The sequence below is a fragment of the Siniperca chuatsi genome, linkage group LG9 (genome assembly GCF_020085105.1).
Source record: "Siniperca chuatsi isolate FFG_IHB_CAS linkage group LG9, ASM2008510v1, whole genome shotgun sequence".
NCBI classification, from domain to species: Eukaryota; Metazoa; Chordata; class Actinopteri; order Centrarchiformes; family Sinipercidae; genus Siniperca; species Siniperca chuatsi.
The window spans coordinates 14,402,454-14,419,740 of record NC_058050.1 but is presented as its reverse complement, the minus strand read 5'-3'; the positions used below and the strand labels follow the sequence as shown (position 1 = coordinate 14,419,740).

General features: G+C 40.6%; 1 protein-coding gene across 1 annotated transcript; it reads right to left on the bottom strand.

The window, feature by feature from the left end:
- Positions 1-394: 394 nt before the first annotated feature.
- LOC122881301 (DOMON domain-containing protein FRRS1L) lies at positions 395-4,797 on the bottom strand. Its single transcript, XM_044207323.1, has 5 exons — positions 4,212-4,797; positions 3,766-3,850; positions 3,336-3,474; positions 2,012-2,258; positions 395-1,913 (listed from the first exon to the last, which is right to left on the bottom strand). Exons 1-5 carry the CDS (start codon positions 4,414-4,416, stop codon positions 1,741-1,743), a joined length of 849 nt encoding a protein of 282 aa, XP_044063258.1. The 5' UTR covers positions 4,417-4,797; the 3' UTR covers positions 395-1,740.
- Positions 4,798-17,287: the final 12,490 nt, after the last annotated feature.

Here is a 17,287-nt window from a genome sequence, read left to right as displayed (position 1 = left end):
ACAGCAATGCACTTCACCTACAGTATGCCATCAGAACAATTTTAAAGATGCTATAATCACATGAAATGTTTACACATGGAGATTTTAATATAATCATAACCCAGTTTTTTTAAATACTGAGGTTAAGAGTCCTGCATGTGGCTTTTGTGGATAAGAAGTGTTTTTATCCGGTGTGGTGAGAATAATTACTTTACAGTTGGCTTATGATAACAGCCACTATTTGATCATTTTTATGTAAATGTTTTTAAAAATGTGGGCATGGAAGCCAATAAAGCAGGCCCATTGTGACAACGTTGATGGTTAAGTATAATATACAATGTTCATTTTATTTAATTCATAATACATGGCATCTGTGACTTTTTTTCAGCTACACAAAAGAAAAAGGTATCTGTAATAGGTGAGACCAAAATTTCTATTTATTGTTTTTTACATTTTCAAAAATTTGGTTTTAAAGTTTTTAAAATGCAAGTTGGGTTAGTCACTGACCGTTACTCTGGAAGACTACTTCCACACCTGATTTCCATCTCAATTTAAAGTTACACATAGTAACAGGCTGCTAAAACCTGTGCATTCTCAAAATACAGGGGACATGACTTCAGTGTCCTCAATGGTAGCTACAGCCCTAAATATAATTACTTTTAATTCTATTAAAAAATCATCACTGGCTTTATACAAACTGAGTTGTCTGTTCATGTACAGCAACATCTGTATTTTCTTGTGTATATTGTATTATTTCTTAAAAGGTTTATTGATAATAAACACAAACATGGCATATTGTTTCATTGGGAGATGTTTTAACATAAGGCTACAATAACAGCATGGGGGGGGGGGGTTCTTCAAGTCCACAGGTTGTTCCTGCCTGTTCAGTGTGTTATTGCTTGCATAGGCAACAGTAACAGTAATGTTGCAGTCTCTCTCTGTCTGTCACAGTGCCACAGTACTGATAAACAAACCCAACAGCCACTGTGGTTGAGAAAGGAGGGACTCTTTAAAGGAAATTATGGAAAAGTGAGTTGAGCCAAGTGTTTATGAGTGCCAAGCATAAACACTAGAAAAAGAAAAAGAAAATCTTTTACGTGGTAAACGCATACTATAGGCAGTCCCTGGGAAACTATATTTTGTGATAGTACGAACCACCAAATAAACCGTCTTTTTTCTTTTGTTTTTGCAAAGGTTGATATCCGTATAAACATAACAGGGTAAAGGGACAGGAAGAGTGTGTGCAAACAGCTGTGAGCCGCTTGGTTTCTTTTGTCCTCAGAAAACCTTTGTGTTTCAGCCAAGGTCAACAGGAGGCCCTGCCTCCTCATCACCAGTGAACAGTGGGTTTTTGAAATCATTCCCAGATTTCCCAGTGCAAGCAGTATTTCGAAGACTTGTGAGGTTTATTTATTGGCATGTGCAGTCCTCATATTGTTTTAATACTTAGAAGCTATCATAAATACTGAAAATAATTGGCCTATTTATACTATAGCTACTCTTTTCTCAGACCTTTTGTTTTGTACTGACAGCAGTACATGACACCTCTACAATACAGGTTTAATACTTTGTCAAGATCCTCTGTATGAGTTCAGAGTAATGTATATATTCTCTATGTTGTGTTTAATATATCTAATACAGTGTCTCTTTGTGTAAAAAGCACACACTTGAATGTGGCATCAGACAAAATGGCAACTTTTTTTTATTGCTGCTTCATCTTCTCTTCCCTCCTTTTCCCACTATGTGCCCTGCTGTGCTTCATTAAGGCGTTCCCATTAGTAGATAGAAGGTGAGGGCTACTATGAGCAGTAAGCAGAGGGGAGAGTTGAAGGTCTGGTAGGCTGTAGAAGGCATGAAGATATCCTCATACTTATAGATACTGATCATGTGGTCACTGACTGGCGGACTGTCGATGTCATGCCTCGTGATGGAACCTGTTGGAAAAAGTAAAACGATGTAAGATATCTTAAAAGACACACAAAAAACCCCCCTGCAAAGACAGCTGACTTGATGCTAAAACTTGATCAATCACCTTGTATGGCAGGTCCCCATGCAAACAGGTAATACCATGACAGGTGTAAGTCCACAAGTGTTTCCTCTCTGGGGACGTATAACGGCCGTTTGAAACGGCAGGTCACCCGGTTGCTCTCAAAAACGCCTTCTTCGTCTCTGGCCGGGTTCCTCTTTATCTCCTTGGCCCACTGGCCAACATTGTAGAAGTGATGAATCCGTACACGACCGTTATCGTCATGGACACAGCCCATGACATCGTCTCCTCCCTGAGGAAAAAGGAGGGGACAGGAAGAGCTTTATTCCAAACTGCTACATATTCATTTCTTGAAAAAAAAAAAAGATAAGATTCTTATACAAAATATAAAGACACTATACTGTTATTGTTCATGCATGTAAGCCCAAGTGTTTTCTGCCAAAGAACTGTCATACAATGACTGGAGACATATTTTGACTCTACAACTGATTCTCTAAACTTTTTATGATGAACATGAGCGCTATGTGTGAGTTTTCCATGTTTTTCCTGTAGGAATTGGCAATATAGGAAAAATAAACAACAGTAACTGGCAAACCCTCTTTTATTATTGATGTACTCTAGTTCACCATATCAGCTGAAACACTGTCTAGCTGATGTCCATCACAATGAACTGCATGTAAGCTGGATGTCAAACTCATCTTCAGCTGGCTGATACAGTATGTCAAAGTTTATTCTTGGGAGAAGTGTAGACAATTTTGTAAGTGCTTTGAATTGTTAGTTTAAAACTGACAAACTATATAAGAAATCCCTCAATATGGTTATGTAGATATCGGACAATAAATGATAAATATTGATATAGTGCCTAGCCTTCATTATGGGGCTCTAAACATTTGATTGCATTTATTGTTAGTGACCCCAAAGAGTTCAAAGAAAGTATCCAGTATATCCAAGAAAAGGGAAAAAATAAGTCAGAAGAGGTAAATGTAACTTTGTGCAACAGAAAGTATTTATGCCTTTAATAATCTTGTCTAATCATCTTTGGACCCCCGCTGCTTTAAAATATGGTGTATACATCCTATATTTATCATTAAATGTCTTACCATACAATGTATAAAGCTTTTTAGTTAATCATTTGGTTTCATAATTAATTGATTTCATTTGGTTTCATAATTAATTGACTGCAAAGATGCATTCATTTCAACACATCCATGTGTTTGATTATATATTATGGACCATACATTTGCAGTAACTTGATCTGATAGAACAAATAAAAGTCAAATTAGTTGTGCTATAAAATAACACAAACATCTGCTGTCCAAAACTGAACGCAGGAATTTCTTAAAGTCAGAGATGTTGTGCAGCCACTCACCATTTTCTTGTCCGAGGAGAAACCTACGGCCACCCAGCCGTCTGTGTCTGCACTCATCTCATACTCCACATCTGTCCCGATGCGACGATAACTCAGAAAGTAGTCACACGTCTCTGCATCACACCCTGGCTTCCCATATCTGTACATAGACAAATGAATATAAGCACTCACGCTCACTCATTTTAAAGGCACTACAGACAAACAGACCTCAGTTGAGAAGGTAAGGTTCACAATATCATAATTATGTTATTGTAAAAGCCAAACTAGGGCACTTTTTAAATTAATTTCATCCAGGATTCAGAGAAGTCCATGTTTAGCTCCAGCTTTCTGAAGTCAGGACACAACATAAAGCAGCCCCTGGGGAATACAGCTGCACTGTAGCTCTGTTTACAGAAAGTGAGAGCAGGCAAAAGATGTATCCTTCTCTAACCTTATGCAGCCTTTGGTTATTCCACAGTCGCTGACTTTGATCTTGGCAAAGGGATCCACTGGTGGGGCAGTGGGGAATGGATAACCTGCGAAATGCAAAATCAGCACTCTGTTGGTTTTACACAAAAACAATTGATGCTGGTTTTGAGGACAGTCAAAGGGCCAACTAGGGGGAGGCCATCTGCACCGTGTGTGTGTGTGTGTGTACGTGTGTGTGAGGAAAAGGGGGTGGGCAGCTAGCACCGGGGAGCTGGCCTGGGTGCTGAAAGGCCTTGCACAGTGGAGACAGGTTGGATGCATGACAAAATAAACAGCTCATGATCAGTTTCTGCTTACAGTCTCAGGCCTGTTCTATAAGCTTGTGTGTTATAAGTTTGTTTGTTGCGCAGGGCATGTAAACAAAATCCACCAACGGGTAATCTTTAGTACAACGCACGAGACCCTTACCGTCATCGGACAGATATCTGGACTCCAGGAACTCGGAGGCGAAGGTGCTGTAGGAGTCCTTGTGAGGCTCCTGGTGTCCCGGCTCTCCGTGCTCCCCGTGGCCGGCCCGGAGCGCTCCCTCGTCGGTGGGGCTCGGCGCGACCCCCCACCATCCGCTCTGGACCAGCAGCACCAACAGCTGCACGAGCCTCCGCAGGAAAATCATGGCGAATAATGTTTAAAAAAAAAGCAGCGATAAAAACGACTAAACCAACTTGTCAAGTCGGATCCTCGTTATTGTTTGAATTTCGGTATCTTCGCAGGTACCCATTGCAGCGTCACCAAAATCATCGCCGCATCCTAATTGCCTGTTTGGCTGCTTATTCGCATGGGTGTGGGGGGATTCAGCGCCGATGGCCGTGTGATTAGGAGGCTAATCCAATCCGAAATTACCCAGATTTGTAATCTTACCATCTAATATAGCTACACACACATAATCCTCTTTGAAATCCGAATCTAGATTCCTACTAGAGCTCATAAATCTTTACATATTTTTCTGTCGGAGTATTGGCCGGATGAATGGTTTCGCCCGGCCTCCCACTCTTCTCCTTCCTCAGTCAATCACAGTAACAACCAATGAGGAGCCGCTACGTACTGTTATCAGGATCAATCAATTGGGCATTATTATGCCATTATTATACAGAAGTCAGAGATAGAGGTATTTCAAAAACAGTTCACACACAATCGGTCAGAGATTTGGAGTACATGGATCATTACCCCTCATGTAATGCTCAAAAGGCAGGCCACAGGTGAGCAAAACAAAAGTATGAACAGGCTTAAATAAATAAAAAAGAGATTATAGTTGGTTGGAAATGACATTACTGTAACAGCCAAAGCCATAGACAGGATTTTAGTCGTTATCGTCCCCCGTCACCTTATCTCCCAACACAAAGGTTTAAATGCTGTTTCAAGGCCCTCTCCACACTACCAGGAATGAAACTCTGGAAAAATCCTTTGTTTATTTTTGTTGGTCTAAAAGCAGCTAAATTTAAATGTACTGGGTCTAAAAAAAGCCTAAAAAAATACCCACCACTGATTACTTTGTTTAAATTATCCTAATTTGCATTTTCTTGAAACTATGTGTATTTTTATGCAGGTCCGAATCTAGATGGAAATAAAACATTTATAAACGATTGTGCAGCCTTGTGTGCATTCTCTGAGCGCATTATTTATTTAATATTCTGCAGCTCAGCTTTAATTTGTGAATTTGGTTCACAATGTCCCCCGTGTTTAGGAACACTGCAGTACCGGTGACCACGTAGGTGTACCTACAGTACTGGTGAATTTCTAAATTCATACACAGTTTGTAGACATACATGATTGTGTGAATGGATGCATTGTTTCAGCTGAACAAAAGGGTAACTCTTCTTCTCGAAGACATCATCTAACCATCCTCACTCACATCCTTGAACTCCATCCTCTCTGTCTTTTTCAGTGGTTGTACACAGTCCTGCCACTTGATGGTGATATAAAGCCACGGTCTCTACGTAGACTACCATCTAACTTTTTCACTCTTACATTTCTCTGTTTTACACCATAAAACATTAAAACACTACCACTTTCCAACTGATGCAGTGCAGTATGTAATATCTTGGACTGCCATGGGTTAAATAGATGTCTCATCAACTTTTGTCCAGGTAAAGGACAAATGACGAGCAAAGTTTTACATATTTGTACAGACTTCAGTCACTTCAATGGGCTTATGTCTTACTTAGGAATAACAGATGATGAAATCTTGGTAAATTATTAGTATGTTACTCAATCTCCATAGTTCAGAAATACAGAAGAAATCTGTAGCCATTTGATAGATTACTACTGTGCCCCTTGTAGAAATAATGACTCATGAAGACACATAAGGGTGACAGTGAAATTAATATTTTTACACTTGATCTGTGCCCAGTCATCATTCTCTAATTTCCTCAATACTTCATGAGTCAGTCCATTAGGTCTACACTCTCAGAACTGTAATCAGAACTTTAAAAGCTTGCAAGCTAAACTGATTAAATATACAACACAACAAGTTACTTAATAAATTGTTTACTTTTGTTTAGTATTTGGCCAAAAAGTTAACAAAGTGTCAAAAATCCTGTGAGTTTCAGATTTTTTGCAGGGACAGTGAGGGAGGCACAAATAAGGCTGAGAAACTTTGCTGTTCATGTCTGATTCCTGTAGGTGGTGCTGGTGTTACACAGTCTGAAACAGACTAAAAATGTAAATAGACAACAATGACTATCAGAGAGATTATAGGGCTAACTGACATCCATAATCACACACACAAACACACACAGCTTAGCAATGCAACTGTTCGAAAACACATGAAGTCTGATGAATATCTTCACTGTCACAGTAAATAATACAATAATAACACTCATAACAATATAAACCTACGGCATGTGATCACTTTTTCACTTTGAGTTTTCATGCATGTTCCAGCGTGTGTGTGTGCATGATTGCATGTATGTGTTGCATGTGTGCATCCATGCTTTTAATTATTTTACATTGGAGACATACATACATTTACATGTCTAAAGAGCATCCACTCTTGCATGTAAAACGTGTGGTTTTGTATCATGCATGTGCATATACATGTGAGTACAAGTGTGTGACCTTTAACCCTTCCTCTCTTCACACCGTTTCTCTTTGCAGACACAAATCAACCTGATCAATCGCTCCTCTTGTTCTCGATCTGCCCAATTATCCCTCGTTTATTCTCCTATTATTTCCACTTCTACCCCAAACCTCTCTCTCTCTCTCTCTCTCTCTCTCTCTCTCCTTCCCAATTACCATTCTGTGTAGGGGGCAATGCTTGCTGGGTAATGAGGGACTCTGGGCGTACCAATCTTATCTTAATAGCCTTAAAGGGCCACTCATTAACACAAACACTCACTCTGTCTCACACACACATATATCCACACACATCTGTCCCCCACACATCATGCCATGGAGAGAAATGGAGTGACAGGAAGAGAGAATGAGCGAGGGACTTGATGGAAGCAGAAGGAGAGAGAGAAAGAGACAGGAGAGAGGAAAGGGATGGTGGGAGAGAAGCGATGAGGAGAGGGCGGGGGGTTCTGGTAAATGTCAGTGGTGTGTCTCCTGGGCCTGAGAGACGAGTTAGTGACAGGAGAACAATGGCCGCTGGACCCATTCAGAAACACAGCTGCTATGAGTGTATGCCTGGATCTGTCTTCTGCTTAGCCATCAACCGGCACTTGTAAAGGCAGAGCTAAACACAAACACACACATAAGCACACACTCATAGAAAAATACATGGCTGGTGCACATCCAGCCACGCACAATTGTACGTCCGGACACACAAGTTAAGCCCTGGATGTTATGGGGGATCAGCAGCAATGTGGATGACTTGGTCAGGGCTGTCAGTCAATAACAGCCCCTGTAGACTGGTGAAGACTGGCCAGTTGAACAGACGTCCTGCATACTCATATCTACTCTGCCACTGCTTCTTCTCTTCCCTCTGTCACCTTAAAGGATAAAGCTGGCAATATTGTATATTTCTCTTATTGTCAATAAATGCTATGAAAGGACCAAAACCGACAATGAACTGATCCTACTACAGTATTGTTTGTGTTGCCAGATATCTCTTATCCCTCTGTGTCATAGAGCTTGTTGTCCAAAAGCTATTAAAAATGCATAAACGACATGTTTAAGAGTGACGTGTTCCTTCATCAGGATGAACACAGGCATTGTAATTTCGTTCTTAGTCAATCTCAAATCTAATCCCAGATTTTTAGATTTTTCTCATTCATTGGTGTCACAGAGCTGAGCATCAGTTTTTCCAAAAAAAAAAAGTTTAAAAAAATACCCAGCATTCTGTGAAAAAGCCAGAAGGTCGTTTCACAACTCTTACCGTTGTTCGGAAGGCATAACCAGAATCCTCTAAGACTCTATTTTAATGCAAAATAATGTATTTATATTTTTGTGCCAAACAAGCTGTCATTTCCAGCTACCTGGATGGGACTCACAGTTGCAACTTGGGAAACAGGTTAGAGATTTTTTTTTTTATTGCGTAGTGGACAGAATTTTTTTTTTCATCCACATCGTTAGAAGAGTCTTTAAGTATTCTGGAAAATTCCTTCAGAACAGCAGTAAGCTCACCTCTGGGTTTTTCAAAGATCGCTGGGTATTTATCTTTCAGAAAAACCGATGCTTAGCTCTGTGACTCAATTGTAATGGTAATACATGAGAGGCAAAACTGGGGCTATCCCACATACTCCGTCCTGCTGCCTTAAATATTCACTAGTGCACCAAATGTGTATTTGTCACGAACAAATGCAGTATTAGCGTCTGTTTGAGCAATTTTTGTAAAAAAAAAAACTATACAGTGCCCAGCTGTTTTTAGGAAATTACTGAGCCCTTTAAAAAAATGAAACTAATGTTTTTTACTGTATTCAGTAGGAACAAATGGGTTTGAGGCTGACTGGCACGGACAGGGTAGGGAAGTCAGAATGTATTGCTGGTTTTGGTCTTTTAATGGGATTTGTTGACAATAAGTAAAATATAGAATAACTCTAGCCTTGTTTTTTAATCCAGGTCTACCTCTTCTTTGCCTGTATATCTCCTGTAGTTAAAAATATCTCACCTCTTCCCAATCCTTTTGTTCTGTTACTATTTGGTGGCTCATGGCTAACACTGTATGTGTAGTAGAATTGCAGAGGTATCATTTTATTCCCTCATAGAGCTGCAGAAATAAACCTGTAGGTTTTATCTTATTTTGGCATCTAAACGCAACGATGAAGCCTCCCACCTCATTCTCTATCGGAGAGTGGCTAGATCACTTATCGACTCAACTCCTCTTACAACGGCAAGCTATTACCTCTAACTCTCTCACACACACCAACACTCATAAAGCAGGTCTGTGGTCTAGCTGCAGGTCTTGCCACCCCCAGGGCTTCATTTAGGAGTTGTCAGAAATCACTTTACTCACGGAGGACAGTAAGCACTATTGGCATGTTCTTCTGTCTGCAGAACAAATACACCTCCACCCCACCCCTCCCACCTTCACACCCACAGAGACACTAAAAAGACACTAAAAAGACACGCATCTTTACTTATTACACTTATTGGGTAATTCTCTGTTACTGTGGGGAACAAAAGCATGTCTGTCTTTGTCTTATTTGCATACATCCTTTGGCTTGTGCAGTTTGTCTGGTGGGGTCTCTGTGTGTACCAAAGGCTGAAAGATTCCATTGTGCTGATAAAATGTTTGCTTTAGAGATAAGGCGTCGCAGATGAGACATCGATCAGCACTCATTAAACACATCCAACTGTGGTGACACACACATGCACACACACAAATACAGAGGCACACATTCACATGCATCACTCAGCCACATGAACACGTAAAGCTGACAAACACAGAAAAATGTATTTAAGCTCTGAATGCATTTGATCTCATTGCAACCTCTCATACATTGGTGTCCTGCCATGTGAGTGACTCTCAAAGCTTGTATTGACAGCTGACTTAAAATGCTTGTTGTCAGTAGACTTATCCATTAAGCTGTGACACTGCTCTCTCTCCATATAGACATGTCGACTGGCCAGGGCCTTAAGCAGTGATTATGGTGTTGGGCAGTGGGAGCTGGGGGCTGCACCGTCATTAGTCTGGTTAATCAGAGCCTTGCTCCAGGTTAAGCTCCGCAGCCTCAAGAGACAGGCTGATGAGCTGAGAGCCGTGCCCAGCCTACAGTTCTCGGGTCTGGGCTCCAGCGGCTCCCCTGGCCCCTGCCTGCTCCAGCCAGTAATCTATAACTCTTCCCTGGAGCACCGCACGGAGGCTCAGCCTCCTGGACAACACTGACACATGATGCATGGTAATGAGACACACACAGAATGACACACTGTCACACACACCTGTTCGCACACCCCCACACTTCCCACTGATGCAGTGTTAGCAATCATCACTGAGTTTCTATGAGTTTGCTTTGCCTGGCTTCCAAGAGCAGTGTATTATGCTCAGTCGCACTCGAAAAACAAGTCCCTCTGGGTCTTACCAGTTAGCATTGACCTTGACTTAATGGTTGATGTGATTCGACATCTAAATGCTTAACTACCCCTGTCCATGGAGCGCAATAATAACCAGCTCAGCAGAATGAGTGTATAATGACCACAGGGACTGTTGGGTTTTCAAACAGGAGCTACACACACACTCATACACAAACTAATTCTCATGGGGCCGTGAGGGTCTCAGCTCAGCAGGGACCCTACAGAGAGGTGCATCAGAGCCAAGCCTGCCATTGGCCAGCCACCTCTATCCCAGCATCCCATGTGAGCTCATTAGCCCCAATCATAACCACTTCCCTATGTCTACATTACATGCTCCATCCATTGCCACCCTGCCACACACAAATTACACTCTCCATCAGGGTCGGACAGATAGTGTGTGTGCCTGTGACTGCAGGAGTGCATGTGTGTTTAAAGGACAAGGAAAGTCAGAGAGCCCCGTGAGCCCCAAACATTTCCCAGTGGACTTTGCAGACCCTAGTAGAGCAGAGAAAAGTGGGCAGGAGGCGGGAGGCGAGAGGAGAGGAGACAGCCGGGGGTGAAAAGTAGGTAGAAGGAGGTTAAGAAGTGTGTTTCCAAGTGACGAAGTGGATGACCAGGTTTCAGTTCGGGCCCCTATATTTCTCTTATGTGCTGTGTGACCCAGATGGGCGGCGAGGGAGAAAAAGAGGAAGGAGGGGGAGGCAGAGAGAGATAAAGAAAAAGGTTTCTCAATTAAAAATGAGTGTATGCTGCAGACACAGGAAGGACCCCAGAGAACCACAGAATGGGATGAGACAACAAAGAGCCCCATCATCAATTTAGTGAATAGATCTGTCTATCTATCCCTTTTATCTCTCGCTGCTCTTCTTTTTTTCACCATCTCTTCCTCTCTTAATCAGCCTCTCATTGTGCCATTAGCTGAACCTGTGGTCTTAATCAGAGGCTTGGCACAGACATCATCGCTATCCACTTCCCTTCTCACACACACACGCGCACTAACACTAAATAAACAGATTTTAATGCGACACCAATCATGTCATCTACTCAATGAGCCCTCCTCCCCTCCCTCTTGTAGCCCACCACCCAAACATAACACATGGGACACCCGTCTCTCCCGTCCATCAGTCAGCCAACACACTGCCGGTCTAAAAATATGTGTGTGTGTGGATATGTGTGTCCATGGCTTTTTGGCGTAATTCCCGAGGGAAGGGAGAATGATTTCAACACAGTAACCTGAATCACCTCCTATCCCAAATCTTTGCTGCATGAATACTGTACACATACACACACACACACACACACACACACACACACTTCTGCATGTCAGTGAGTGTGTATTGATAATAGCCATTAGCATATTTATGATCATTGCCAGCCTCTTATTGTTTGCACGCTCCATTAATCTTCATCTGCTGCCTGCCGACTGACAGCTCAATCTAACCGGCCATCACTGGGCACTGGGCACACACACACACACACACACACACACACACACATTAAGATTGCATGGTTGTACATAAGGCATACTTGCATCAACAATCGAGGGGCATTGTCTCACACATGCAGACACACACACACATTCAGGCAGACAGCGTGATTGACATTCACCCCTGTGAGTGTAATCACCGGGGGTTATCCTCCTCAGCTATGTGGGGGTCTGCTTTGCTTCTCCTGCGCAGCGCTGTGGAGTCGTACCCACAGGCGAGTGTGACTCCCTTCTGGGCCATAGGTGGGTGATGGTACTACTTAATCAGGGTGCACCATGACAGCCTCTCTCTGTGTGTCTTCCTGCACACACATCCCACAAATGCACTGTTGTCTATACCAACCATCCACCCTCATCATTAAAGATCCCTTCCTGTGGTGGCCCTAAGCCAGTGCCCACCAGAACTACACTAAACGCACCTCTGAGGCCAACGTCTGTAAAGAAACAAACACTACTTCTGAGGGCGAAAAGCATGAAAGTCAGGAAAATGCACCAGGTAAGAGTGCAGCAGAAACACCCAGGGTGCTAAACTGTGCCTGGTTGTGTGTGTGTGTGTGTGTTATTAATGCATGTGTTTGTGCGTGCGCAAGTGAGCGCCCGTGTAATGTGCACTCAAATGTTAATGTGTTTGTTTAAAGCCAGAATGACTGACTGACTCACAGCTGATTACTGGGTGAATGAGTGCTGGAAGAGAGCCAAGTTCAATGGGAGGTCTGTTCTCTATTGCCTCATCCCTTTCTCTTAACCCCCCACCCTGCTGCTCCAGGAAGAGCAACCACAGAGCCAGGATATCTGTGTGCATGCATGTCTGTGTTTGTGTGTGTTCAAACATATGCCTATCTGGGACATTTAAGATAGCAGATGAATGAAAGCAGAAAGTTCACGACATAGTTTCACCTCTAAATTGAATGCTATTCAGCATGTCGACCTGTCTTAAAGGAATAGTTCAACATTTTGAGGAATAAGCTTATTCACTTTCTTTTTGAGAGTTAGATGTGAAAATCGATAACACTTTCATGTCTGTGCATAACAGATGGAGCTGGAGCCAGGAGGCGATTAGCTTTAGCTGATAATCAGACTGAATTGCCATTTGTTTCACTTCATTCATTCAGCCTGACATTATATTCATGTTAGTCGATTTCTTGTTGGGAGTGGTATTTTCTTTTGGTTTGTCCTGACCAATCAGTAGCGAGTGGCATATCTGTCCCACCGAAGTCATTTTCAGTTGACACAGAACCTGCAGTAGTGGTTGCTAGTAGCAAACAGCTATTTCTGTACACTGATCTCATCTACTCTGTTTTTCTATTGCTATTTTCATTAATATACCTAGCTAGCTAACTATGTAGGAAGATGACATTCCTACATATGCTCCATTCATACAATGTCAGCAGAATGAGAACAGGAAAACCCGTCCACCCAGCATGTCTCTGTAGCCTCTCATCTGGTTGCCTGGCAACTTCAGCAATACTCCATGAAGTCACTGATCCCGGCTGTTGTTCGCCAAGTTATAAATGTCTTCTTTTTCCCATCCAAAGTCCATTTACCCTTTAAAGTTTTGAATTATCTTCATGAGAAAGTAGTTTGCTTTTATGTAGACCAGTTTGGATAAAACGCTCATATCGCTCTAGATAGTATCTTCATTACTAAACTGCAGGGCAGGTTTGAGGTACCAATTGTGAAGTGGATTTATAATGCTACAAGCCATCTTGAGCTGTGAGAGTGTACAAACATTCCCGGGTTGTGCCTGCTGGGTTCACACTGTGCAATAATAACTGTGATGTACTGTGAAACCTTTCCGCTGATACACCAGATGTTTTAGTTGTAAATGAGAGCATCTGGAGCTAGGATGTAGAAAATTGACAACCAGTTAACATGTGACATTATCAAATAATATTCACAGACAGACAGAAAATGTGTGTCACAGTCCAAATGAAACATTAATAAACATCGGAAGCTCACCATTGTTTTGTGGAAACTTTGATGACTATTTAATCTTATCAATAAGTTACAAGTCTGTGTATCAGAACAGAGTGTGCAGCATCGTTTGTTTTTTCACAGTGTTATCTTGTGTTGTTTCTTATCTGACTGCACCCCATTAATGCTGGTGAACATTTCCTCATAACTTTACATCTGAAACAAGACTCCTTGCATTTTTATGGATAAACCCACTGTGAATTAGATGACGTTTGATGTATGAAATCTATGGACTCGTTTATCTTTAAGCTATAAGATGGTTTAGACCACAACACACAGGGTAGAACAAGTCGTAATGCTTCTCTTTTCCTGGGCCATAAAGCTATTTTTATAGAGGCTATCTATAATATTCCACTATCACAGATTATAGAAGTTTTATTGTGATCTCCCACAGAAAGAAGAGTTTTATGTAGCTTTAGTAAATCATTCCTTTCCTCTGTGAAATCAGCTCCTAACACTGTTTGCCTGTGTGAGTATAAGAGTTGTGCAGTGTTAACATTTATGAGACGTAAGCTAATATATTTGAATAGTTTATGGAAGCAGTAAAGAGTGAAATACATAATTTGCTAACATGCACCATGTAAAACAGCTCTTAAAGATGAGCTGTGAATACAAATGCAGATTTTCTATTGTTTAAACATATTCTGTCATTCATAACCAGGAAGGCCCCTTCTCCTCGCTACAGTTTTCCAACAGTAAAACTTCTCCTATGTCTTGTGCAAAATGTGAAAATATTTGCAACAAGGAGGAAGCCTATGTTATATTACACTAATGCATCTCCACACATCACAGAAAATTGAGTAGTGTAATCTTGTAGGTCCAGAATTTTTTTTACATTGATCACTGATTAAAACACTTTTCATTTTTGTATATTTTGTACTGAAAAATAAACATTTAACCTATTGATTGGTTAAGATTACAGACACACACTAAACTTGTTTTTGCTGCTGCGATATATGTAAGACTGGAACTGCACACCTCGCTTTTCAGTTAATATTGCACATCTGGTGTACAGTATTTTAAAAACAACCACCCTGATGAAGGCAAGATAACAGGAAATACAATAACATAGTAAGATAGAGTGGACTTGTTTCTGATAAATTGTCATGTGACCTCTTTGGACATTAGAATAATTCAATGGTGAAGAATATGGTTTTGTTCCCATTATGTTTGTACTACATTTGCTAAAATGTTATAAGATCCTCACTAACAATAAAAAAAAAAATCACAAACACTTTGATTAAATTACTTCTAAGAATCTTAACCCTATATCACCCAATACGTTATATTTAAACCTGCATTACACACACCATACGCTGCTCTAAACACAATCCAGTACTTGCATTATGTTTAAATCTCATGTACATTTCTCTGTTTCAGGGCAATGAGTCGATGACCTGGTTAGTGTGCCCGAGGAAGTTCAGATTGATGTATTAACACTATAACTGTGTTTCTCTCATCAGCTTCATTTAGCCCATGATTAACTCCCAATCATAAGGTGTGATTAAAAGTCAGAGTAAAAATATTCCATACATATTTAATATTCCACTAACAAGGAAACCAGCTCCCAAACTGCCAACAAAATAGATATATACCCATAACACGCACACACTCCCACATACATCTCTCCTTTCCTCGCCTGAAAACACACACCTAAACATTTGGCAGCTATCTCCCCCGCACCCCGGCGCTGGCTAGGTGGAATTAGAAATCCAACCCCGCGGTCTCATTAATTAATTAAACCCCATGTGCCAGTGGCACCTGGGTACCGGTTATCACTGCCACTCAGACACACTGTGATCTCAGTAACCACCCCCACCACAGGGCACTGAGAGAGGGTAGGTGGGGGTGGAAGCAAGGGAAGGGACATTGATTCTTTTTTCACAATTTTGAGGAAAAGACAGTTTCTGTAAAAAGAAAGGAAAACAGCAAGAGATGGAAAAGAGACTTCAGACACCATCTTTCATTTACACTGAATGGAGCCTGATGAGTGTTTACTGCTGTGTATTTTCTTTCCCTCCTTTACAGGCTCCACAGGGCCTTTTTATCATCTTGCCTAGTGGGGCCCCTAAATCACTGCAGCACTGCCCTACTCGTCATCTGCTCTTAATACCTCTGCATGTGGAAACACTGCAGTAACACACACACATGCACACACACACACACACACACTCACACACTGCTGCTGCTTTTTGATTCTTGCCCTAGTAGCATTTTACATTCATAAAACAGTCTTTTTACTCTTAAAAAAGGTTAAAGAAATGTAAACTCTATACAGAAGTCACTGTACAGAGTGACATCTGTACACACCTTGTTTTCTTCTTGGTCACGATGTATTTATTTATTTTTTTATATCCAACAGTGTTTCATAAAGGGTTTCAAAAGCCAAAAGCTCTGCAATATTTGTAAACCATAAAGGGCCATGTAATCTATAATTTCTTTTTTAAAACAAGAGTTAAATATGAAGATCACACGTATTGGTCTTGTTAGTTTAAAACAACAGCAACGCGGATTTCATTAGGTCATGGTTTATTTTATGAATTGTGGACCACAGACCTCACTCATAACAGCTAAGTCACTAATGTTACACCCACATATTGTCTATGTTTTATGCAAAAGTTTTTTACTGTTTACTGAAAATGTTTAATTTATGCTTTTATCGTAAGTTTTATGTCTTAAGAGTGGTTTGTTGTTTTGTTTTTATGTGAGCTCACAAAGCAGATTCCTAAAAAACTACCGGTAACACTTTATTTGGATAGTCTGCCTACAGACTATAGAGTATTTGTAACATTTCAACTGTTTTGCTTTGTCTGTAGATGTTTAACAGATTATCAATCGAGCATATGTGACAATTCATGAACATACCCTAACCGAGATGTTTTTTGTACCTAACCCTAACCAAACCTTTATTTGTGAAACAGCTGAATTGTTGAATCTCAACTAATAAGCTGTTCAAATGTTACAAATACTATATAAACTATCTGTAGGCGGACTATCCAAGTAAAGTGTAACCAAACTACCTTAAAATGGCAATAATGTATCTCATTTTGAATTTTATTAACAATTCTATGTCTATGTCTATTATTGAATGTACAAGCAAACAACCCACAACAAATATATATAGAACTGGAATTTCTTAGTCTATTCAGATCCTGAATTTTACATAAATAAATATACAATATATACTGTATACATTTTTTATTCTATTTGCACATAAAAAATATCAGGATCACTAACATAAATTGACTGACGTCTATCTCTGTGATATTCCAAATACTAGACTTTAGTATCTATTTCAAATCAAACCAAGACCACCTGCACTAATTGGACCTATAGGGACAAATCATTTTCAGTTCTGAAAATCAAGTGGTATCGCTGTTGGTCTCTTTGCATTTCAGCTTTTGAAATCGACTCTGAAGAAATATCTGAGTCAATATGAGAAGCGGGAATTGAAAACTCAATGCAGGTTACCCACACATTTTAAATAAACTGAAACAAACAATAATAATAAAAATATAATTTAAAATAAAATAATATATTTTTGAAAGGATTGTCTCAGTGTCTGTCTGAACCT

Coding starts and splice junctions, on each gene's coding strand:
- LOC122881301 (XM_044207323.1), bottom strand. CDS start 4,416: ATGATTTTCCTGCGGAGGCTCGTGCAGCTGTTGGTGCTGCTGGTCCAG. Junction 2,259..3,335: donor TCTCCTCGGACAAGAAAATG/GTGAGTGGCTGC, acceptor CTTTTTCCTCAG/GGAGGAGACGATGTCATGGG. Junction 1,914..2,011: donor ATGGGGACCTGCCATACAAG/GTGATTGATCAA, acceptor TTTTTCCAACAG/GTTCCATCACGAGGCATGAC.